At 42.9% G+C, this 24,399-nt stretch overlaps 1 protein-coding gene across 1 annotated transcript in view; it reads right to left on the bottom strand.

Moving 5' to 3' along the window:
• Positions 1 to 24,399, bottom strand: part of cldn15b (claudin 15b) — a gene marked incomplete at both ends in the record, with an annotated part of 91,335 nt that overhangs the window by 6,745 nt on the left and 60,191 nt on the right. Inside the window, 2 exons of the mRNA XM_079814560.1 lie at positions 14,432 to 14,542; positions 14,642 to 14,723. Coding sequence (XP_079670686.1) covers positions 14,432 to 14,542; positions 14,642 to 14,723 — 193 coding nt within the window. The remainder of the gene's footprint in view (positions 1 to 14,431; positions 14,543 to 14,641; positions 14,724 to 24,399) is intronic.

Below are 24,399 nucleotides of genomic sequence, written 5' to 3'. Positions count from 1 at the left end.
TCCCTGTTTGTTGTATTGGTCCATCTTTAACTATTTGAATCTAATTCTGACGGGGTTTCGTCGTCTAATCTGTTGTTGTTTACTTTCTTTTTACTAGCTCTAGCTACTTGGTCTTTTCTGTGAGCGTTTATGAGCCGATTTCAGCGTTGTCTGCACTTTCTCTCAGGCGGAGAATACACAAGCAACACTGCATGAAAAGTGGGGTTTTCGTCAGTATGTGGCACTGTAGATTGCCGTGGAACTTCAGGTTTACGACTGTGCACGGCAATTTGCAGGCAACACCGAAAACTGCCGTAAATTGTCGGAAATTGACGTGGGCCTTGCTTGGCAGTTGTCCCCCCATGACCCCCCCCTCCACTTAATTCTAGGGGAGGCTTTATCATGTAAATGAACATGCTGTGAGCTACACAAATGCAAATCAGAGTAGCAGCAGGGGGAGTTTTATCTAGGTTCTGAATTTTTTTTAACTAAAACAAGTTTAAAGTTTAAGTTAAAATGTTAACTTAAATTTAAGTTAAATGTACTTGTTTTAGTTCACATTACTAAATTTTTAGGGCAACCAGTTTGCTCCAATTTTTTAAGTAGATTCAACTTGTCCGGGCTCACAGTGTAGATTAATTACTCTGTATGTCATTAGCAATAACCAATGTTATGTAAAAAAAAAAAATACAGGACAGCAGTTCATGTCTTCAACCTTTAGAGAGGTTATGTGATGCAACAAGACAATGAACCAAAGCACACAAATAAATCAAGTAAAGCATACAGTTTACATACCAAAATTAATTTTTCCACCCTGCACTGTGAATGATTTTTTAAATGGCTATTAATCATAAATGTGAAAAGTACAAGTTTGTGTGTTTATAGTTAAGTCAGATTGTGTTTTTCTGTAATTGTCATTTAAATTGAGCTCACACCACATTTTATGAATTATCAATGCAGATTTTCAAGAGGTGGTTTCCTGGTTTAAATTATGGCAAGAGTAGGCCTAATCTAGTAAATCGCGAGTTAAAAAATTGTTGCCTGGAACAAAGATTAAGCACAGATTACTAACACCTGGACTATGAGTCCTGAACTAAAATAAACTGGATTCATTTACAGTTTTATCTAATTGCTTACACACAATTTCTGAAAATACGGCTCCATTTCTTGTAACTCTACACACAAAACACACAACATGCAAAACATCAGACATCGCTTGCAAAAGCAACACTTTGTGCAAAACTATTTTAACTCTTCCAAAAATGTTGTTTTTGCATATAACTAACTACACACAAATATGCACAACTGAGGAATTTACAGTTGAACTGAAATCAGCTGAGCTGAATCAACACTGAAGTCACTTGAGCTGAATATTGACACTATATTGGCTTGTTAGAGCCGGTTTACAGCAGAATTTGTTTTGAACTTGTTACTGAAGCTGCTATGAAAAATATATATTTTGTTGTATGCATATTCTTTCTTTCTCAAACCTTAGTTTTGATTTCTAAGTGATCAATTTATGTATAAGTGTTTTCACACATGATCATTGGCTGTATGGGTCCTCAGTAAATTAATGTGGCATTTAAATGGCAAAAGTTATTCTTGTCTCTATAACTTATGGCTTCCTAAAGACACGTTTATGGGTAAATAAAATATTAATAATATAAATAAAATGTATATCAAAACATATTTTAAATATAATGAAGTCATTTTATTATAGCACTCATCAGATGTTCCTGGAAACAAAACAGAACAGTATAAACAAACTATACAACAAACTAAACACCAAATTACAAAAACATTATTATGTGAAAGTGAATAAAGTTGTGTGTGTGTGTGTGTGTGTGTGTGTGTGTGTGTGTGTGTGTGTGTGTGTGTGTGTGTGTGTGTGTGTGTGTGTGTGTGTGTGTTTTCAGTTATAAATATGTGCTGTGTAAATAAGCCTATATATACTTTTAGAAATTATATATAGCCTAACTTTAAAAAACAAACAATAACCCATATAGATAAATTATAATAATTGTATAATATTAAGCATTTACTTAATATACATTGTAACATTAGGCTACTTTACTCTAGCACAGTAGTCAGTTAAGCAATTAATTAATATCTTATATTAATATGTATGTAGCCTAGGCTACATCTAAAGGTAAGTCTGCTTTAAAAAAATGTATACTACGGGGCCGTTGAATGCTTGAATCTGATTGGCTGATGAACGTTCTGAGGTGTGCAATTATTTTCTGGGAGATGCACAGCGAACGTAGTTCCAGGCAGCTCTTGACCGCATTACAGTTCCATATCACTTCGCATAGTTAACTGTAATAACGGAAATTACAGGACTAAAAACAACAATATGGCAGACGATTTTCCTAAAGTAAATCTTAATATTTACGGTGAATATAAAACGTTCAACAACTGGGCGGCAGCAGTATTAGACAGTCCAGATGAAAAACAACAAAGGCAAGCTTTTCTGTCTCATTACTGAAATCACACATGCTCGCACACGCACTACAGTTTGCACAAAAAGGTGTCAGCGCTGCCCTGACGATTTAATCAGTTAGCCCATATAGTGGAGCAACTTAAAGGCTACACGTGACATTTTTTCACTACCGAGGTAATAACAGCTGTTTAGAGACGCACAGAGGTAGCCTAATTCACACAAGCACTCTCTCTCTCTCTCTCTCTCTCTCTCTCTCTCTCTCTCTCTCTCTCTCTCTCTCTCTCTTTCTAATAACTTCATTAATAACTGCAGTAGAATGCTATCAACGGCTCAAGCCTTCGTTAACAGCTTTAAAATGACGTTTCGGAACTAACAAAAGAGCCGTTGGATGAGACGTGGAAGAAATAGTCCTACTCACAATAGCGATTTAAGTACAAAAACCGGACGAATCCCTTTAAATATATCTTCGGATCGATGTCTTGAGGTGTGGTAACCGTAGTATAAGCGGAATAATTGACTCTGGGGCGTTCAATTATTAAAATAATAATGCACACCCGAGGTGTAACGGCCACTCCGCTTCGCGTTGTGACCGCATCACCACCTCGGGTGTGCATTATCATTCTAATAATTGAACGGCCCGTCGTCAATTATTCCTTACATATATTACACTTCGACATGTACAGAATGTGCGCGTTAAGAAACACGTTCAAATGTGTCTTCTTAACATGTTAAAACTGTGCGTCGACTGTGCGTGTATGCCTGTTACACGACCAGAATGTGCGTGTCTACACATACAAAAGAAACACGTAAAAAATTGCTGCGTTGACGCGGAAAACAGTGCGTGTTGAAACCGTTGAAACCATAGACCGTAAAAAACAGTCATAAGTCACGCGTTTCGTATAAAGAGATTTGGCCCCGGGCGCGTTCCATACACTGTAAAAAAAAATTGGGGGGAAACATTGTGCAAATTGATCATTACATATTGGCCCAATAAATGACTTCCAAATAATTATCGCCATGCAAAAAGATGCATTGTACTAATCATAGCTTAAGGTCTTCACTAAAAATTAAAATTGTATATTCACCGAACATATTTAATTGTGCTCAGTCAATCTATGAAGTCGAAGTGAAAAATCCATGTTGGCTGAACAAGTCCTCCGTCCGAAAAACGGTATACGCATGCGCAAAATGCGCTTGAAAAAAACCGTTTGTGTGGAGATTTCAAACGCGGAGACGCGGGAGCGGCAACGCGAGCGGAGCCGAACCAGCAGGTGCTGAAGACCGAGACACATTCCCGAGAGAATAGAGAGATATTCATCTCACAAAGACGTTGGTGAGTATTTAGCACTGAAATTATTCTCCAGAGTTTTGCTTTATGACCGGGTATGAAGTTTAAAAGACATTTTGTAGAATCACGAGTTCATGCATTCATTGTTTTCATGAGTGTGTTCTCGTTTATCACATAATTATCTAATGGTAGCCTGTAGCCAATAGTTTTATTTTCCTCATGTCCTATATGTCTAAAACAATAGGTAATAAGGAAATTAAGTCATTTGTGTGATATGTGCGGCATGCGACTGTTGAACACGGTGCGTTTGGCGTCGGCCTCTTTCAGGGCTTAAGTTATTGCCTTTTAATATCAAACACGTCAAGCTCGTGATTTTCTTATGTCTATTCATTCGTCTCATCCTCATTATATAATGAAGAAACTTCTGTTCTGTCTCTTGCCAGATGTGATGCAGGGGAGCTTTGTCATTAGGCCTAATGTTAGTTTTTATTTTTATTTGCAGGTTTTTAGCTTGCCGTGCCGTGTTTTCTTCACCACAACAAGACATCCTGTTATGCAGAAGACTTCTTGAATGTATTCAGAGTTTTTCCTTATTGAAAATAAGGTATTTTCACCCAAATATCCTGTGTTGGAATTTACTTGTTAATAAAGTAATGTGATAAAATGTCAACCCTGTTGTCTGTGTTCTGTATTTTGCTTAATATATTTATGTTTTTAGTCATTTTTGTCTTTTGGGACAGTGAGAAATAAACAATTGTTTCTACAATTTAAAATATTTAATTGGACCAACCACACAGTTTCGCTGTAAAACATTTCTCCGATTCAAAAATTTCTAGTGACTGATCAAATCTAAATTGTTCAATTTGGCCAACTAAAAAATTTAGATGTGATCGGTCACTAGAAAATTTTTAATTGGAGCGGTCTGACATTTTTTACAGTGTTGGTAAATTACATTTTTCCATTAGCTCAACATATTTCTAATTGAGCCCATGTTAACAGGCTGTTGCCAAAATGGATAAAATTCAATTCACAGAAATTCAATTTGGCTAATTGAAAATTTTAGATGTGACCAGTCACTAGAAAATTTTGAGTTGGGAAGATTATAAATGTTTTCCATTGGCTCAACATATTATTTCCAATTGAGCCCATGTTAACAGGCTCTTGCCACAATTGATAAAATTACATTTACAGAATTTCACTTGGGCCAATTGAAAACTTTAGATGTAAACAGTCACTAGAAAATTTTGAGTTGGGAAGATTATACATTTTTTACAGTGTAGTAGAGCCCTAGTCCAATGACGTACGAGGTCGAGGTCGAGGTCATGGCCATGACGCGTAGAAGACGAGCTTTAAACATGTTTTTTTTTTTACATTTCCTATGTTTTTTGCTGCTTTCCTTTTTCGCGATCAACTATGACAGGACGCCGTCTTCAACTCTGCATGGACGCGACCAACTTTTTCGACTAATTTTCAGGAGGCTGTCTTCGTCTTCACAACTCTGAGGCAAACTGCAGGCGCTATGAACCAGAGCATGGGTAATGTAAAGTTATGATTTAAAGAATATGCTTTTATTCAGCTGTATAAGGAAATGGATGCGTTAATAGATCCGAGCTTAAAACTGCACATTTTGTTTTCACAGACTATCCTCGCCTCATAACGAAGCCGTGAGCTCTTATCTGCTTGGAGCGATTTCCGCGAGTCCAGATTTAACCGCTGAACACGACGAAATTGTGTGTAAGTAACTTCTAATGTGTTTCTCATTCCTTGTTTAATTTTACCGTGACTGTTTTTATTAATACCAGTCTCATGTAATTGTTTCCCAGCTGCCTGTAAGACGTATTATGAATCAACACGCCGCAGCTTCAGATACAAACAACCTGAACTTACATCGCAGGCGGAAACTGCGAAGTTTAGCTCAGAGTCGATCAAGAAGAAAAAGGGTAAGATTTATTATATTAGATCCGTTTTTTGTCAATGTGAGTATTTTTCAGGTTGCTTATTGTCTTTATGGATTGTATTACAGTTGCTGGAAGCGAGAGTGTGCTGGATGAGGTGGACATTTGGAAGTCCGCGACCATTGAACTCATGTCTGATGAGGAAGACGGCTTTGTTGACGGGGTGTCTGGATGGATTGTGCGGCCACCGCCCTCTCGCAGCCTGGAGCACGCCGAACTTTACATTACATTACGAGACATTACTGCTGCACTGTACATAGTTGTGTGTTTAACAATAAAGCTCTTTCTTTGAATAAACAGCTGTGTTTTATAAATGAAGCCCTTTCTTTGAATGAACAGCTGTATGCTTATAAATGAAGCTCTTTCTTTGAATAAACGGCACGGTCCGTATAATTTTCCCATATATTCCTTGATGGTATGAATACTTCATAGCACAATAACATTAATATAAAACAAATTATTACAATATAAATTATACATTTATTATTATTATTGGGGTTTACATTTATAATGAGCCAGGGGGACCAATAATGATTGGTTTGCAGTGATCTGCCAACCAATCACGAGGGATTTTTCTTTTTTAAATGTAGTGGCTTCAGCCAATAGTGAGTGAGTAAATTCAAGTCAGGCCGTTGACTCTCTGGTTTCGCTGCTATTCATATGCTAATTAGAGGCGTCGCACCTCCGCGCGGGCTCTCCACCTACGTTATGGTTCGTTTACGACAATTTGTGGCACAGACGAACGCGACGTTCGCTGCCTCTAAATTGTCGAAAACTGCCGAAAATTAGGGAGATTTCCGGGAGTATACAGGCGTTTACGGGGTCGAAAATCCCACTTTTCATGCAGTACAAGCGGCAGCGCGTGAGAAATTCACATCGACCAATCAGATGTGGTTTTTGGCTGCACACTTTCGCGGTTGGTTAGTTTTACAAAGGAAATGTCCATATTTGGATTAGACAGCGCTGTCTGTGAGACTGAGAGCTTTATAATGATACCAAGCATGACATGTTTCTGTGAATGGAGACGGCACGAGAGATCGCGCTAGAATAATGTTTGATGATTTCGGGTAGAAATCTAAAGGCGCACGGTGACAAAATATAATGAAATAACCACCTTAATGTGTAATGTTGACTTTTTTTATTTTGACATGAAAGCTTACATGTTAAGGGAGCAAACTGGCCAAAAAATCTCAAAATTGACCACTGCATGAAAAAACGATGTTTTCACCTGCCGTGTCTCGCCTTAAAGAAGCAGCTGTCAAATATGAAATGTTTTGTTTAGCTTCTTACATATCTCGCACTTGACGTCGCACCTTGTTGTTTCTAAAATTCACGCTCAGCCCCAACAGCATCTGTGTGTACATAAAGCCTGCCTACTCTGATTTGATTGGTTTTCTCAAATATTTTGACATTGACAAGCGGTGACAGACTAATGAGGCTCAGATCAACGCTCACACCTCTGCTTCTGACGTGTGCTCTATTCACCGCCACAGCAGATTGAAGAACACGCTGATTAAAAGACGGGACGAAGGCGAAGCCTCCCGCAAGTTTCATATGTTATAAAGGTTAATCACAATTTTTTAGGGGGGCTGGGCAGAAGTTTAGGGGGGGGCTGAAGCCCCCTTAAAAAGGGCCTAGTGACACCCATGAGCCGAGGGCTTTGGCTCCTCCCCCCTTTGCATCTGTACACAGGGCTGGAGGAGCTAGTGCTGCTGATGTGAAGTTCAGTAGGGTACATCTTTCTTGTGGGATTCATTTGCAGTTGGTCGGGCCATTTTAGTTCATTTCAGACCACACCACATCGAGCTTGTATCTAATGCTGCAGGATGGCTGAGTCAGTGTTGGGACTTCAGCTTCTGGCTGCACGCAGATGGCCTCCAAGGGCCTTAGATTTAGTGTCTTTTCTCTTTAATTTCCACATTGGCTGTTTTAACAGAGCCTTTGTGTGAAACAGTCCTTGCATGTGCGCTGTGCCTTCTCATACTGAGCTGGGGTTGGCTGGGTGTGGAACTCTGTGACTTACAGTGTCAGTCCATTTGCCTTCCTTTTGAGGCCTGTGGGAGTGTGGCCAAGGAGATGATGATGCTGGTCAAGTCTTTGTAGCTCAGCCTGGGTGTCTGGTGTCCACTTGTGTTGCAGTTTTGCCATTCCTTTCTCTGCCGTTGCAGGTTGCTGGCTGCTTTAAGCTGAAGGGGGTCAATCACACACTCTGCCGGGTCTACAGCAGTTCCTGGTGGTGGCAGGGCTGGATGTCTGAGGCATACTGGCACACTTTGTGGGAACACGAGAGAGAGATGGCAAAGGCAAATGCAAGATTGTACAGAGCTGGTAAGCTAACTGTGTAGGAGAACGGCTATGGGGGCCGCATGATGGTTATGTGAGCCGCTTAAGGCGTGAATAGCTGATGGGTGTCGCTCTAGTAAGGCAGGGTGTTAAGATTTTGTGTTGGTAAACACAAATTATGAATTTGAGTATATTTGTTGACGGGCTGTAGGCAGTCAGCTAATAAACAGGCTGTACGTGTGGTCAAACTATTACTCAAAATACGGATGGTTCTCCTGACAGGTTCTGACACAAGAGTGACATAAAATTAACAAACTGAAATAAAACAATAAGATGAGATCGGAAGGGGAAAGGAAATGAAGAAGGCAGTGTTTTACCTATTTAGTTTTAAATAGGAGATACAGCTAAGCAGGTGTCACTTGTGGGGGATGCTGCATTAGATCATAATCCTATGGTTAGACTGGTAGCAAAGCTAGCAGGGACACACCAAACACCTCAAGGTCAAAAGAAAAGAAACAATGGGGATCGTTTCTAGTTCTATCTGGGGTCCATAGTGCCTTTGGACGGTAACCGTACTTCATGGACTAGGCCAGTCACTGAGGAGTGAAGACTAATAACCTGTATAACTCATTAAAGAAACAACAGTTGCTAGAACTATGGTAATCTTATGCAGACGTCTCATAACGTCTCATAAGAAAGAAGATAGTGATGGCAAGGTAACTAAAATAAGATAAAAGGAAAGAAGACTTTCCTTATAACTTCTAGAAACTTAAAGGAAAGGTATGTAAACAAAAAAAATTTAATTAAAAATGTAATTACAGTCAACTCAGCTGAATAGGGATATTCATGCTAAACAAAAGTAGGTTAATTAAATTAAATTAAAAGTCAAATAAAATAAAACAGAGGAGTAGAGTAGGACAAACACACAAAACAAGAGCACACTGGCTTAAACCAGTGATGGGTGCCTTTGAGGCATCGGGGTCTTGTGAAGCTTCGAGACTCTTGAGAATCATTTGTCTTGAATCAGTGATTAGAAGCGCGCATCAAATTGCTAAAGTCACATGATTTCAGTAAACAAGACCGTTAAGCATCATAGCATCTTCAAAATGATTTCAATTTCCGTTTGTCATTAGGTCTAGTGAACCAAAGTCTATAATTTATATATGAGCTTGTATCAATTATAAATCTAGACACATTTGATGATGCCTTTGATTGAGGGAAGAGGCATATTTAACACTCTCCTACTTTCATAAAAATGAGCCCTAACGTTTACTGAAACATCACACCTTATAAGAAACCTCATGTTTAGATGGTTCATTGATTGTCTTTAATTGATTACACCTTCTTCAACAAAGCATTTGTGAATGTTTTGTTAAAGATGTTTCATTAAGTTTTAGTTGCACTTCCTGTTCTGACCAGCAGGGGTCAGCGGATTGTGGCGCTTTGAGTGGTTCAAATCAGTGAATCATTTGTGACTCAATGGATTTGTTTGATTCGGAGCTTCACAAGCTTCAGATCCCTCGTCAGTGGTTCAAAGTTCCTTAGGCTAAAGGGTCCAAAAGTATGTAGAGTCTTTGGTTCGAATGTTACACTATATGCTCAAATGTGTCTAGGTGTTAGCAGGGTGCTAACAGCTTTAGTTGAGGTAGAGGGCTTTAGCTTAAACGTGTGGGTTTGCTTAAAGGGATAGTTCACCCAAAAATGAAAATTAGCCCATCATTTACTCACCCTCAAGTCATCCTAGGTGTATATGACATTCTTCTTTCAGACAAATAAAATCTGAGTTATATTACAAAAGTCCAGGCTAATCCAAGCATTAGAATTTGATTCATAGTTGCTCTTGTTTTGAAGTCCATAAAAAGTGCATCTGCCCATCAAATAACGTGCTCCACGCTGCTCTGGGGTGTTAATAAAGGCCTTCTGAAGCGAATCGATGCGTTTGTGTAAGAAAAATATCCATATTTTAAACTTTATCAAGTAAACTTTCGGCCGACCGCCTTCCCTGTTCAATTTATGGAAAAATTGTTGAAAGTTCCCCTGCCGATCGAAAGACTAACACGGCCAGGTACGCTCATCAGGACGTCACGTACGCATCTTGAGTTTCACTTTCAACATTCAACACTTTTCCACGGAAGGCGGTCTGCCGAAAGTTTTACGTGATAAAGTTTTAAATATGAATATTTTTCTTACACAAACGCGTCGATTCGCTTCAGAAGGCCTTTATTAACACCCCGGAGCCGCGTGGAGCACGTTATTTGACGGACAGATGCACTTTTTATGGACTTCAAAAACAGAGCAACTAACATAAAACATACATACACAAAACATACATGTCAAGGGTAACGTTAAAGTTGTTAGAAGAACCGGGTCAGTACAGATAATTAATAACTTGTTACATTTATATAGCGCTTTTCTAGGCACTCAAAGCGCTTTACATATAGAAGGGGGAATCTCCTCAACCACCACCAATGTGCAGCATCCACCTGTATGATGCGACGGCAGCCATATTGCGCCAGAACGCCAACCACACACCAGCTGATTGGTGGAGAGGAGACAGAGTGATGAAGCCAATCTGTATATGGGGATGATTAGGAGGCCATGATGGAGAGGGGCCAATGGGCAAATTTGGCCAGGATGCCGGGGTTACACCCCTACTCTTTATCGAAGGACATCCTGGGATTTTTAATGACCACAGAGAGTCAGGACCTCGGTTTAACGTCTCATCCGAAGGACGGGGAAGTTATGCAAAGAGTCAACCTCGGAAGAACCATCCCTGATAAGCTCCTTTGTTTGAAAAAAAGAGTTAACAGTTTTACTAACTACACAGCGACTTGTATTTCTTAGTAGCCTACATTACTTGCATTTGCCCGGGAAGGCATCCAGATATACGGCCGCAGGAGAAAGTCTTGATGGTTCCATCCGATGGTTTTGCGGTTGCGATAATTTCCTTCCGTGTTGAGCAAAGGAACGACGGTGAACTTGCATAGACTCCAATGGTCGAAGAAGGTCCACATGAGGTGTTGGGGCCTGCAAAATCGCGTCTACCGCGTCTAGTTTCACGCGCGAACAGTTTGAATGCATTTGCATTCGCGTTCAAGGCACTCCAGGAGAAATATGTCATGAAACACCACTCTGCCTCTTTTCTATGGGGTTCCATATGTGCCAAAAATAAGTCGATTGCTTAGTGCTTTGTACTATACATTTGTCCTTGTCAACAGTCATTGCTTACTTATGGGTTCCATATGTGCCAAAAATAAGTTGATTGCTTAGTGCTTTGTACTATACATTTGTCCTTGTCAACACTCTTTGTCTAGTTGTTCAGATAAATTGGTATATGTTGATTTGTTCTGTCGTCTTCACTGTCGTCCTGTTCTGTCATTCTGTCAACTGTCGTCCAAGTTAATTTGTTTCTGTAAAATAACCCATTCACATCACATTTTTCAATAAAAATTACAGTTACCACTTAGTTATAATGACACAAAAATATGATGAACATTACTTAGTAAAATTGCCAGATAAAGACTTTTATTTTGACAGATTTGTGTGACGTAGCTGGTGCATTTGCGTTTACACCACGCTCAATTTTGGTGAGTTTACGAAGGACAGCAAGACGATGACTGAACAAGATTACAAACGGATTCCGATGACATGACAGAACGACAGTTGAGATGACAGAACAGGACGACAGTTAAGATGATAGAACAGGATGACAGTGAAGATGACAGAACAGGACGACAGTTAAGACGACAGAACAGGACAACAGAACAGGACGACAGTTAAGACGACAGAACAGGACGACAGTTAAGATGACAGAACAGGATGACAGTTAAGATGACAGAACAGGACGACAGTTAAGATGACAGAACAGGACGACAGTTAAGATGACAGAACAGGACGACAGTGAAGACGACAGAACAAATCAACATATACCAATTTATCTGAACAATTAGACAAAGAGTGTTGACAAGGACAAATGTATAGTACAAAGCACTAAGCAATCGACTTATTTTTGGCACATATGGAACCCATATGTAAGCAATGACTGTTGACAAGGACAAATGTATAGTACAAAGCACTAAGCAATCGACTTATTTTTGGTACATATGGAACCCCATACTTTTCATTTTCATTAAAAATATATATTAAACATTAATAGCCACACAAATGTGGTCCAGTCAACTCCTATACATTATCTTCACTGCATGTATATTTAAATATCCTTAAAAAATTAATTTATGAAACTTCTCTTTGCCCTCAGTCAAAACGATTTGGCAGACAACAAAGTATAGATTCATGACACCAAAGATCGCCCGTTAGATCTACACAAGATGCACCACTACAGGATATCAGAGCCAGCGGCAAACGGCAGAAGGAATAGCCGAGGAAGGGCTGCTCTCGTCGGGGTTATGAGTGTGATTGCCTGGTGATCACCTGGATCTCACAACTCCAAAAACACAAGATTATTTTTTTAAATAGGCGCTCTCTTTATAAATAAACCACTGATTTGAGCTTTAAACAACTACATTCTCACCTGAAAAAGTCTTAAAACTACATTTTGTGACACAATAGTAGTATTTATAAATTATGCAGGGTTTCTCATCACGTCACTTTACCACGTGACCGCAGCGAGCAGGCTCCTGATTGGTTAATGCGGCGCGAATTGACGGCAAAGTTAAACATTTTCAACTCGGGCGTCAGACACGAATTCGCTTCAAACACGTGAATGCACAAAAGCACCACTCGCGTGTAACGCGCGCATCGCGCAAGACGCTCAATTCGCGTCCAATTCGTGTCCAATTTGTGCGAACTGGACGTGCAAATGAGGCTGTTTCGCGGCCTTTGCGCCACGCGAAACGCGCCTTCCGCGCCGCTCCTCTCTATTCGCGTTTGGTGTGAACGCAGCATGAGAGCACAGAGAGTCAGGACCTTAGTTTAGCATCTGAAGGACGGTGCTCTTTGACAGTATAGTGTCCCTACTGGGGCGTTAGGACCCATACAGACCACAGGGTGAGCACCCCCTGCTGGCCTCACTAACACATCTACCAGCAGCCCCCTGGTTTTCCCAGGAGGTCTCCCATCTGGGTACTGACCATGCTGAGCCCTGCTTAGCTTCAGTGGGAAACAAGTCTTGGGCAAAAGGGTGATATGGCTGCTGGCAAATGATCAGACAGAGTGCCGGAAGTGATCTCTCGCACGTATCTCTACGCCAGATTGTGTACATTGACCTCACTTACCGGAAGTGATGGCGTGCTGAACGGGTGTCGGACATAGAACTTATTCGAGGTAAAAACATTTTACAAATACTGTTCGGTTTCTCGCACAAACCGATCGTTTCCTATCTTAGGACATCAATGTGTCGTCACAAGCTGCGGGGTTTAATATGGATTTGTCTGTGCATGTTTTTTTTTATTCTCATAGATTTTGTTTCCATTCACATGCATTATACGACTGACAGACTGCAACTGTTGGAGTTAAAAATCTTCATTTGTGTTCTATTGAAGAAACAAAGACACCTACATCTTGGATGCCCTGGAGATAAGCAGATAAACTTCAAATTTCCATTTTTTGGTGAACTATCCCTTTAAGTTAAATCTGGTTTTACAACTTTGAGTAGCATGTTGCATACTGGCATTAGGTAGTAGTCTTATAGTTTGATAATTAAATACCACTCAATTCAAACAGTTCTAAAGCAGGATAAAACCTTGTATGTGGTTCATTCACTTCATGTTTTTAGAGATTAAAAGCTTAAAGAAGAATCTCTAGTTTTCATTCTTGCTGGTACTTTTACTTTTTTAATACTCAAGTACAATTTTAATGTCGTACTTTTTTGACTTTTACTCAAGTATGATTCTGGCCAGATACTTTTACTTTTAATTGAGTAAAAATTTTATTCAGTACTTGTACTTTCACTTGAGTAACATTTTTGAGTACTTTTTACACCTCTGGTTTTCAGCCCCCTGTTCAAATACACTAGCAGCTGCAGCGCTGTAGTGTGTGTGTTCCGTCAATGAGGCTGCGTTTGTAATTTCGACTTTAATCTCGAAATTCTAGAATTGTTTTTTTTTTACAGATTTTTTACTTTGCGGTTCAGGGCTTCCGTAACCGACAGTTGCTAGACTACACTCGCGGCAAATTAGATTTGCTGCCGCTAGGGTGCGTCTAGGCTTTCTAGGCTAAGCACACACATGAACACTAGGAAGTGTTAATTTACTATTACATAAATCTTACCTGTTTCATTCACATATAACTGGCATATATGAATCACATTCAGTTTATCAATACAATTACATAAATCTTACCTGTTACATTTATGTATGACTTACATATATGAATCACATTAAGTTTATTTATTTGTTTATGTTAAAACTATGTAATCCAAATGCATGGAAAATTTATATGCAATTCAAATACATAAATCTTATGTTTATACATTAATTTTTGTATGTATAGATGAGTGTATCAGAGCGTGTCGCATACTTAACTTACTTTTTTTCCTCTAGGCTGCACAGTCCACAGGAAAACAGCAAACAACTGCCGCCACATAAAGCCAATATGGCTGAACTCCAACCAATGTACAGCCCTTCTCCGATTTCATACCTAAACACACAAGAAACATCTAACATTACACAGCAGAGGCATTTCAAGACTGCTGATATTTATTGCGACATGACAGGCCACTCTCTTCTTTCCACTTACTTTATTCCTGGATAAAGTGGGTCAAAGAATTCCTGAGTGATATTGAAAGCATACCAAGACACTGCAATCATCGTGCACAGACCTGAAACATGAAAATTAGTTTTGTTTCTATAGACAAACTACCAAGGTTTAATAATCTATGCTTCTCCTTCCCAGACAGTCTATCATAGGCTATTTTGAAGGCATTTATATTATGAAAACATAATCTTTACAGTTCCTGGTAACATTTTACAATGTTTAATTTGTTAACATTATTGCATTGGGTATCATGAACTATACTTCATGCAGTATTTACTATACATACAGTGATAACAGCAGGTGTTCATCAGTGTCTGAATTCACTCGCTTTCTTTTCACTCACTCTGTCAAGTGGTCTATATCAGTAAACTAGTGTAAGGAATAGTGAATGAGGGTATAGGGTGTGATTTGGAGTGTCGATTTCGAGCGCTGTTTATTCACACAATTCATATATTCCTGTTGGCTATTTTCTCGAAAATGACAATTACCCAGAATGCATTGTTATCTACGGTAGATTACTGTTTAATTGGAGAACAGCATGTTACTGTCAAAATTTGGCCGTTTTTTTACAGCATTTTTTACAATATATATATATATATATATTAGAGATTCTCCAATCAGCATTTTTGAGGCCGATCACCGATTACCGATCACCAAGATCATGATCTGCCGATTGCCGATCACTGCCGATCACAGAATGGCAGGGGAATGGCAATCTTTTATCTATAATCTTGCAGAGTTTGCACCATTTGTAGAAATGAAACTAAGTTTCTAAATTAAGAGTCGAGATCTTGAAGAACCACTAACTTAAGACTATTGTAGGCCATCTTTCCCAAATAAATATATATAATAAATGTATATAATTATCTCACCTAAATATTTGATCATGCAGTGCATTTTTGTTTTTAAAAACAAATTTTCAGGTAGGTCTAACATTAGTATTGAGGTAAGAAATACTAAAGACATTTAATAAGAAATCAAATGTAAATTAATATTGGTCTTCCCTGAATAAATTAAATTAGATTAATCCTTACACTTAAGGTTGCAAAAGTTAGTCATTCAAGAGCAGTGAGTGTCATAAAGGTTCATCAAACAACACAAGACAAAGAGAAACTCAGAGACAGCAGCAGTTTATTCGACAGCTGTCACTTTAAGAGCGAACACGGTTACAGTTACATGCAGTTGCACAAATTTTCACTCGCGAGTCACGACGGGGTTTACGTGCATACTCGTCAAGACGGTAATTTAGTACATACATTTGTGTGTATCTGACCATTTCAGCGCAATTTGCACTCGCAAGCTTTTTGTGAGATGGCCTGTGTGTGTGTGTGTGTGTGTGTGTGTGTGTGTGTGTGTGTGTGTGTGTGTGTGTGTGTGTGTGTGTGTGTGTGTGTGTGTGTGTGTGTGTGTGTGTGTGTGATGTTAGCGATAGCGCCCCTATTACTATCGTCACTCAAAATACTGTAGGCCTATGCTAAAGGAGATTAATATTATTTAGTTTAAAGTTACATTAGTAATTTAGCAGACAAATATGCACAATTATATGGTATAGGTACTGGGAGCAGGGAGACAGAAGTGGTAGTGCAGACATCAACAAAAAATAATGCAATAAAAAAAAAATCCTAATTTTACGGAAAATAACTAAATTGTTTACAGTATTTTCCTGTAATTTTGAATTATGTTTAAAACTATGTAAAATTACAAACAATATCTGTAAATAAACAACTTGATGTTATTTTAAGGATTATATCATTAATTACAAATTACAGTAATTCTCATTTTTATACAGGAAAATCACTGTATTATTTATACAGTATTTTTCTTTTTTCATAAATTACATACAAATTCATGTAAAATTGCAAAAAATATCTGTAAATTAACAACTTGACCATTATTTTATCATTAATGACAAATTACAGTCAATTTAATTTTTTATACAGGGAAATTACTGTACTATTTATACAGTATTTTTCTGTTTTCATAATTTACATACAAATTCATTTAAAATTACAAAAAATGTCTGTAAATTAACAACTTGACCATTATTTTATCATTAATGACAAATCACAGTCAGTCATTCTCATTTTTATACAGGAAAATCACTGTATTATTTATACAGTATTTTTCTGTTTTCTTAAATTACATACAAATGTATGTAAAATTACTAAACTAATCTGTAATAAAATAATTAGCTCATTATATTAAAGGTTTATGTCCATACTAACAATTTAACATTATTCTTTGTAATTTTAAAGTAAATCTTAAAATTTACTTAAAGGTCCTGTTCTTCGTGATCCCATTTTTCAAACTTTAGTTAGTGTGTAATGTTGCTGTTAGAGCATATATAATACCTGTAAAATTATAAAGCTCAAAGTTCAATGCCAAGCGAGATATTTTATTTAACAGAAGTTCTCTTTCAAAGCCTACAGCGAACGGCCGGTTGGGTACATCCCTGTACATCCTGCTTTAATTACATCAGTAGAACAGTTTGTCGACTAACCTCCGCCCACAAGAATACGCAAAAAAGGGGGCGTGGTCTTGTTGCTCCCGCGTGGAGAAGAGGAAGTGTTGCGTTCGTTTGTATAGTTTGTTTGTCGCCATGTCGTTGAGACGCTGTTATTTTCATCCCGGAGTCAAGTCACCTTTGTTTGGCTTTCCCAGGGACGCTGTACTTAGAGATCATTGAGCGCATGCATCCCCGTTATGGTAAGAGGCATGACCTTTCCGGTAACGTGCGCTAACCTGCTGTCGAATCACAACACGGGAACCGCTGGCACAATCAGAACTCGTTACGTGTTTCTGAAGGAGGGACTTCATAGAACAGGGAAATCTTTCAAGCCGTTTTGAGGACAGTGAAAACAGCAGTATACAGATAAGTAAATTGTGTGAAAAATACTGTGCTTTTTTACACGCGAAACATGAACACATGTTATATTGCACACTGTAAACACAATCAAAGCTTCAAAAAAACACGAAAAACGGGACCTTTAAAAATAAAATCGTAAAAAAAATGGTAAATGACTGGCAGCTATGGCTGCCAAACAAAAACCGTAAAATTAAAGTAAAATATCTTCATTCAAATAAAGTGCAAAAACTTTACGGAAATTTACATTAAAAGTTTGAGAGAAAACTGTTATTTTACAGATTTTTCCTTATTTAAATTAAGATATTTTACTTTAATTTTATGTTTTTGTTTGGCAGCCATTGCTGCCAGTCATTTGACTTTTTTAATTATTATTTTGTTTACAGTGTAGGTGTATTTTTACATTCAAACTGTAATTCTGGATACAAATATAACAAACTATATAGCAAACTAATTCTGAACAAACAATAATCTGTTTTTAAAGAGTACAAATCAGCAGCACTGCTCTCCATGTTGAAACTTTCAGGCCTCTGCACACACCACAAAACACCACTTGAGCAATTATTAAATATTAAATAACAGAAAATAAATATAAATATATACATTTGCTAACTGTAGTTTAAAACAAGTTATTTCTACAGTTGCAAGGCCACCCGCTTTTTCCTGTTCATTTGAGCGTGATTGGTCAATCTGAACGTCACCTAGAAATCTGGCCAATGACAACTGTGCACGCCTTCTACCGATCAAGTTTGAATATACACCAGGGGCTTCTAATCTGCAATAGGACTGCTTCGGTCGGTCCAAGTCCATTAGTAATGGTATTACATGGATCATTTTACATCTGTTAAAATCTTATTTTGGACGAATTTTATTTGTGGGATGTCGACTGAGAACAAAAAACATGAATATGAACAGACATTTAAGTTAGCAATGGCGGACAACACAACAGACGGCAGAAGGTAAATAAATACCTTTATATTTGTTCTACTGTCACATCAATATATACGTCAATATATACACATTGAAGTTATATGTGTTACAAGCACGCCAGGCTCCACCCCCTCACTACCACAACGATCCCAATCACCAGAGTACTGAGCACACACACCTGCACGTCATCACCACAGTAATCACCATCTGCACTTAAGCCCCACGCTCACACTCAGTCACTGTCCGGTATCGTTTGCACATGACCCTACATGCTTGCTTCCTCGGACTCACCTGATACCTTACCTGATCTCCAACGTACCCTGAGTGTCTCCTCGTCTCGTCCTGTCTCCTGGTCCTCGTCTCCTTCGATCCTACAGTTTGTTCTACAGTTTCGAACCCTCGCTGCTGCTAGTGGATGGAACGAGCAGTCCTTGCTTACGACCTACCGACAGGGTCTGGATCCTCGGGTGCGGCTGCATCTCGCTGCATACGAGGATACCATCGGGCTAGAACGCTTCATCCAACTCTCCATCCGCTTCGCCTCTCGTATGCAGTCGTGCATCGAAGAGCACCAGGGCCAGTCGTCATTGTTCCTCCGCCGACCAGGTGATGTCAGCACTCCAGAACCCAACCCCGAGCCCATGCAACTGGAGAACACCCGACTGACATCAGCTGAACGGCAGAGACGGCTGACCCAGAATCTCTGTCTCTACTGCGGTCTACCTGGGCATTACATCTCGGAATGCCCAGTCCGTCCTCCTCGACCCATGGTGAGTGCAATCATTCCTTCACTCTCTAAGATGAAGCCACTCACCACAACTGTGAACCTTACTGCTGCTGGAATCTCCCTTTCAGTTACTGCCCTCCTCGATTCTGGGTCAGCCGGAAACTTCATCTCGGGAACCCTCTGCCGTCAGCTCAAGCTCCACACGTCTGCAACTTTGACGATCTACCAAGTCCAGTCGGCAACGGGCAGACCACTCAGTCGGAGGCAGGTTAGTCGCTCCATGGGTCCCATCGGAGTGCAAGTCGGAATCCTCCACATGGAGCGACTACACCTGCTGGTTCTGGAGGAATCCACCGCTGACATCATCTTAGGGCGCCCGTGGTTAGAGCAGCACAACCCAGTCATCTCCTGGAAGACAGGAGAGGTCCTGAAGTGGGGCGACAGCTGCTTCCCGGACTGCTCCCCATCTCCACCGATTCGTCCCTCTCCGCGTCCCCAAGATCTCCCAGTCTGCGCCACGTCCATCGAGAGTCCGGTAGAGAGACGATCGGTGGACGTCCCATCCTGTTACGCCCCCTTCAGAGACGTCTTCTGTCCCCAACGGGCCTCCAAGCTGCCTCCCCATCGGCCATGGGACTGCGCCATCGATCTGCTGCCAGGTGAACCAGTGCCCAGGGGGAAAATCTATCCCCTTTCTCTTCCGGAAGAGAAGGCCATGGAGGAGTACATCAAGGAGCCGCTGGAGCAAGGCTACATCCGTCCATCCACCTCCCCTGCTGCTTCGAGCTTCTTCTTCGTGGCAAAGAAGGATGGAGGCTTGCGGCCTTGTATAGACTACCGGTCAATAAATAACATTACAGTGAAGTTCCGTTACCCCCTTCCTCTCGTCCCAGCTGCCCTGGAACATCTCCGTGGTGCCACTGTTTCACGAAGTTGGACCTCCGCAGCGCCTACAACCTCATCCGGATACGTGAGGGGGACGAGTGGAAGACCGCCTTTGTCACGCCCACTGGTCACTATGAGTATTTAGTGATGCCATATGGACTCGCCAACGCCCCCTCCGTATTCCAGGACTTCATCCACGAGGTGCTCCGGGAGTGTCTCCACAGGTTCGTGCTGGTTTACATAGATGACATCTTGATCTACTCCCGGAGCATGGCCGACCATCGCCGTCACGTTGCGGAGGTCCTACAACGCCTGAGGAACTACCAGCTCTACCTCAAGGCCGAGAAGTGCTCATTCCACCAGCCCTCTGTGCAGTTCCTCGGGTACAACATAGATCACAGTGGCATCCGGATGGATGAGAGGATAGTGGAAGCCATCCGGTCTTGGCCAACTCCCACTTCCGTGAAGGAACTACAACGTTTCCTGGGTTTCGCAAATTTCTATCAACGCTTCATTCAAAACTACAGCTCCATCGCCAGTCCCCTCACCAGCCTGCTCCGCAACAAGCCCAAGTCTCTGTCCTGGACCCCATCCGCCACCCAAGCCTTCCAGACCCTGAAGGACACCTTCACGACAGCTCCCCTCCTGGTCCATCCTGATCCCGAGATTCCCTTTGTCGTGGAAGTGGACGCCTCTACCACTGGGGTGGGTGGGGTCCTTTCTCAGCAGCAGGGGAACCCCAGCCGTCTCCATCCATGTGCCTTCTTCTCCCGCAAGCTCAGCCCGGCGGAGATTAACTATGACATCGGCAACCGAGAGCTCCTTGCCATCAAGCTCGCACTGGAGGAGTGGAGGCACTGGCTAGAGGGCTCCAAACATCCGTTCCTGGTCCTGACTGACCATAAGAACCTGGGGTATCTCCGAGAGGCAAGACGACTCAACCCCCGTCTGGCTCGCTGGGCACTCTTCTTCACGAGGTTCGACTTCCACCTTTCCCGCATCCACGGTCCAGAGGAACGTTCCGAGGAAGAAGAGGAACCCATTCTCCCCACGAAGCTCTTCCTCAGTCCAATCACATGGTCAGAAGAGACCCTGCCCTCTACCAATGCCTCCACCAATGTGCCTCCGGGCTGTCCTCCGGGCTTGCAATACATCACTCGAGCACGACGCATCCCTCTGATTCACTCCTCTCATACATCACTGGGCACTGGTCACCCTGGGGTCAATGAAACCCTCTCGCTGCTACGCCAGCGCTTCTGGTGGCCACACATGCCAGCTGATGTCAGAAGGTACGTGCAGGGATGCCGGGAATGCGCCATGGCCAAGAGTCCTCGACACCTGCCAGCTGGGAAACTCCTGCCTCTGCCCGTTCCCAACCGTCCGTGGTCACACCTAGGGGTGGACTTCATCACAGACCAGCCCAATTCTGAGAACTGTACCTGTATCCTCGTAGTGGTCGATCGCTTCTCGAAGTCCTGCCGGCTGCTCCCACTACGAGGACTTCCCACAGCCCTAGAGACCGCGGAAGCCATGTTTAACCACGTCTTCCGGTATTATGGCATCCCCGAAGATATCGTGTCAGACAGAGGTCCTCAATTCATTTCCAAGGTATGGAAGGCGTTCTTCGCACTCCTAGGTGTGACCGTCAGCCTCACGTCCGGATACCATCCTCAGACGAACGGGCAGACGGAAAGAAAGATCCAGGAGATTGGCCGTTTCCTCCGTACCTTCTGTCACGGCCACCAGGACTCCTGGAACCAGTTCCTAGGATGGGCCGAGTACGCACAGAACTCACTTCGACAACCCACCACTGGCCTGACACCTTTGCAGTGTGTACTCGGCTATCAACCGCCCCTCTTCCCCTGGTCTGGGGAACCCTCCGACGTCCCTGCGGTTGACTACTGGTTCCAGGGGAGTGAGAGGGTTTGGGACTCAGCCCATCACCAACTACAACGGGCACTCTGCAGACGCAGGTTGACAGCCGACCTTCACCGCTCTGATGCTCCGACGTTCCAGGTGGGGCAGAAGGTCTGGCTGTCCACCCGGGACATCAGACTGCGTCTGCAGTGCAAAAAGTTGAGTCCCAGGTTCATTGGCCCCTTCGAGATCCTGCAGCAGATCAATCCGGTGACGTATAAGCTCCAACTACCCCCTCAGTACCGGATTCACCCCACTTTCCACGTGTCTCTCCTGAAACCTCACTACCCCTCTGTTTCTGTTTCCCCAGAGCCTGGCGTTAATCCGGAGCCTCCCCCTCCACTTCTCGTTGACGACGGCGCAGCATATCAGGTCCAGGACTCCCGGCGTCGTGGTGGTCAACTACAGTACCTGGTAGACTGGGAGGGGTACGGCCCTGAAGAAAGATCGTGGGTACCCAGGCATGACATCCTTGATCCGAATCTACAAGAGACATTCCACGCTACCCGCCCTGATCGACCGGCACCGCGGGGTAGAAGTCGACCACCACGGCGTCGGGGTCCTCACCCTCAGGAGATGGCCGTGGAGGGGGGGTAATGTTACAAGCACGCCAGGCTCCACCCCCTCACTACCACAATGATCCCAATCACCAGAGTACTGAGCACACACACCTGCACGTCATCACCACAGTGATCACCATCTGCACTTAAGCCCCACGCCCACACTCAGTCACTGTCCGGTATCATTTGCACATGACCCTACATGCTTGCTTCCTCGGACTCACCTGATACCTTACCTGATCTCCAACGTACCCTGAGTGTCTCCTCGTCTCGTCCTGTCTCCTGGTCCTCGTCTCCTTCGATCCATTGTTCCTGTGTTCAAGATTCCAAGACGTATCGTATTACCAACATATCCAGCACTTCCAGATACTCTCACTCTGACTCTCACCGCACCTGCTCACTTCCTGGTTCCGAAATAAACTCCGCTTTCACCTGCCTTTGTTCTCCGTGTCACCTCTGTTTGTAACAATATGCTAATCGCGATTGTGGCGAGCAGCGAGGCCGAGGGGCCGTGAGGGCGGTACGAGGCGGCGCTCATCAGAGAGGATGAGCGCCAGCTGCGAGCCGCAGCGATCTCGGCCCTTGCGGAGGAGTGAGGGAGTATAAAGGAGGAGCGACGACAGTGAGGGACGAGAGAGGACCAGGCCTGGATTTTATGTTGTATTTTATTTATGTTTTGTTATGTGTTGCTGCAGTCGACCGTTAGGGGCAGCCCGGGAGGAAGGAGGGACATGCTGTCGAGGAGCCCTCGCAGCTGAGGGGGATCGCGGTGCCGCGGAGTTCTGGCAGCGCGGAGGAGAGAAGTCCGCGAGTGGCTGCCCGAAGCGGTGGTGCTGGAGCGGATGAAGATCGGTGGGACGGAGAGCTCGCTGCCGCGCCCCTGGGTCGAGGTGGGGTGGCTGCCGTCCGCGAGGGGGCGAAGGAGTCCCCAGCGCTTGCCTGGAGCCGGAGCCTGCTGTCGTCCGCCGCATAGGGGAGGAGCAGGGAGCGCGGGATGGGGACTCGCTTCCAGCCGCCCTCAGAAGGAGGAGCCACCGCCGGCCGCCAGGGGGCGGAGGAGTCTCGGGCCGTCCACCGAGCGTCCAGTGCCACCGCATGGCACCGCGAAAAAGAGCCTCTCGGCTGGCTGAGGACCGAGCGGCAGTGTGTCTGGGAACCGGACCAGAATTTTTTTTTTTTCTTTTCTCCTCTCTCCACTCTCTCGTCTCTGTCGCTCCTCATGCTCCCCGCTCCGTTCTCTCACCTCGCTGTTCTTACCCCCAGGTCCCGCGGCCGCCGTGATCGGCCCCCCCGGGGAGGGGGGGGGGAGTAGAGCGCAGACTCGGGAGTGCCCCCCGGCCTGCGAAGGGCGTTGGGGGTATGTGGCGAGCAGCGAGGCCGAGGGACCGTGAGGGCGGGACGAGGCGGCGCTCATCAGAGAGGATGAGCGCCAGCTGCGAGCCGCAGCGATCTCGGCCCTTGCGGAGGAGTGAGGGAGTATAAAGGAGGAGCGGCCTGGATTTTGTGTTATGTTTTATTTTGTGTTCGCTGCAGTCGTCCGTGAGGGGCTGCAGCTTTTTATTTTCATTTTGTGTTTGTTTGTATGTAGGCGGCAGTCGACCGTGAGGGGCTGTCGCCGCCATTTTATTTTGATTAAATGTTTTGATTGTCCGCCGGTTCCCGCCTCCTTCTTCCCGTACAAACAACGTTTTACTACAGCGATTAATTTAAATATTCTGTTTCTGTGTTTTGTTATGTTGTAATACTATTAAGCTAGGGCTGGGCGCTATGACGATGATAGTGACTATCCTTAGAGATTTTGCAATTATGTTACCTTTTTATATCACGGAATGTAAATATATCCGCGTAGCACTGTACT

This window comes from Gobio gobio, assembly GCF_949357685.1.
Source record: "Gobio gobio genome assembly, chromosome: 4".
Lineage (NCBI taxonomy): Eukaryota > Metazoa > Chordata > Actinopteri > Cypriniformes > Gobionidae > Gobio > Gobio gobio.
Note: the sequence above shows the minus strand (reverse complement) of the source record. Positions and strands in the feature narration are given on the sequence as shown.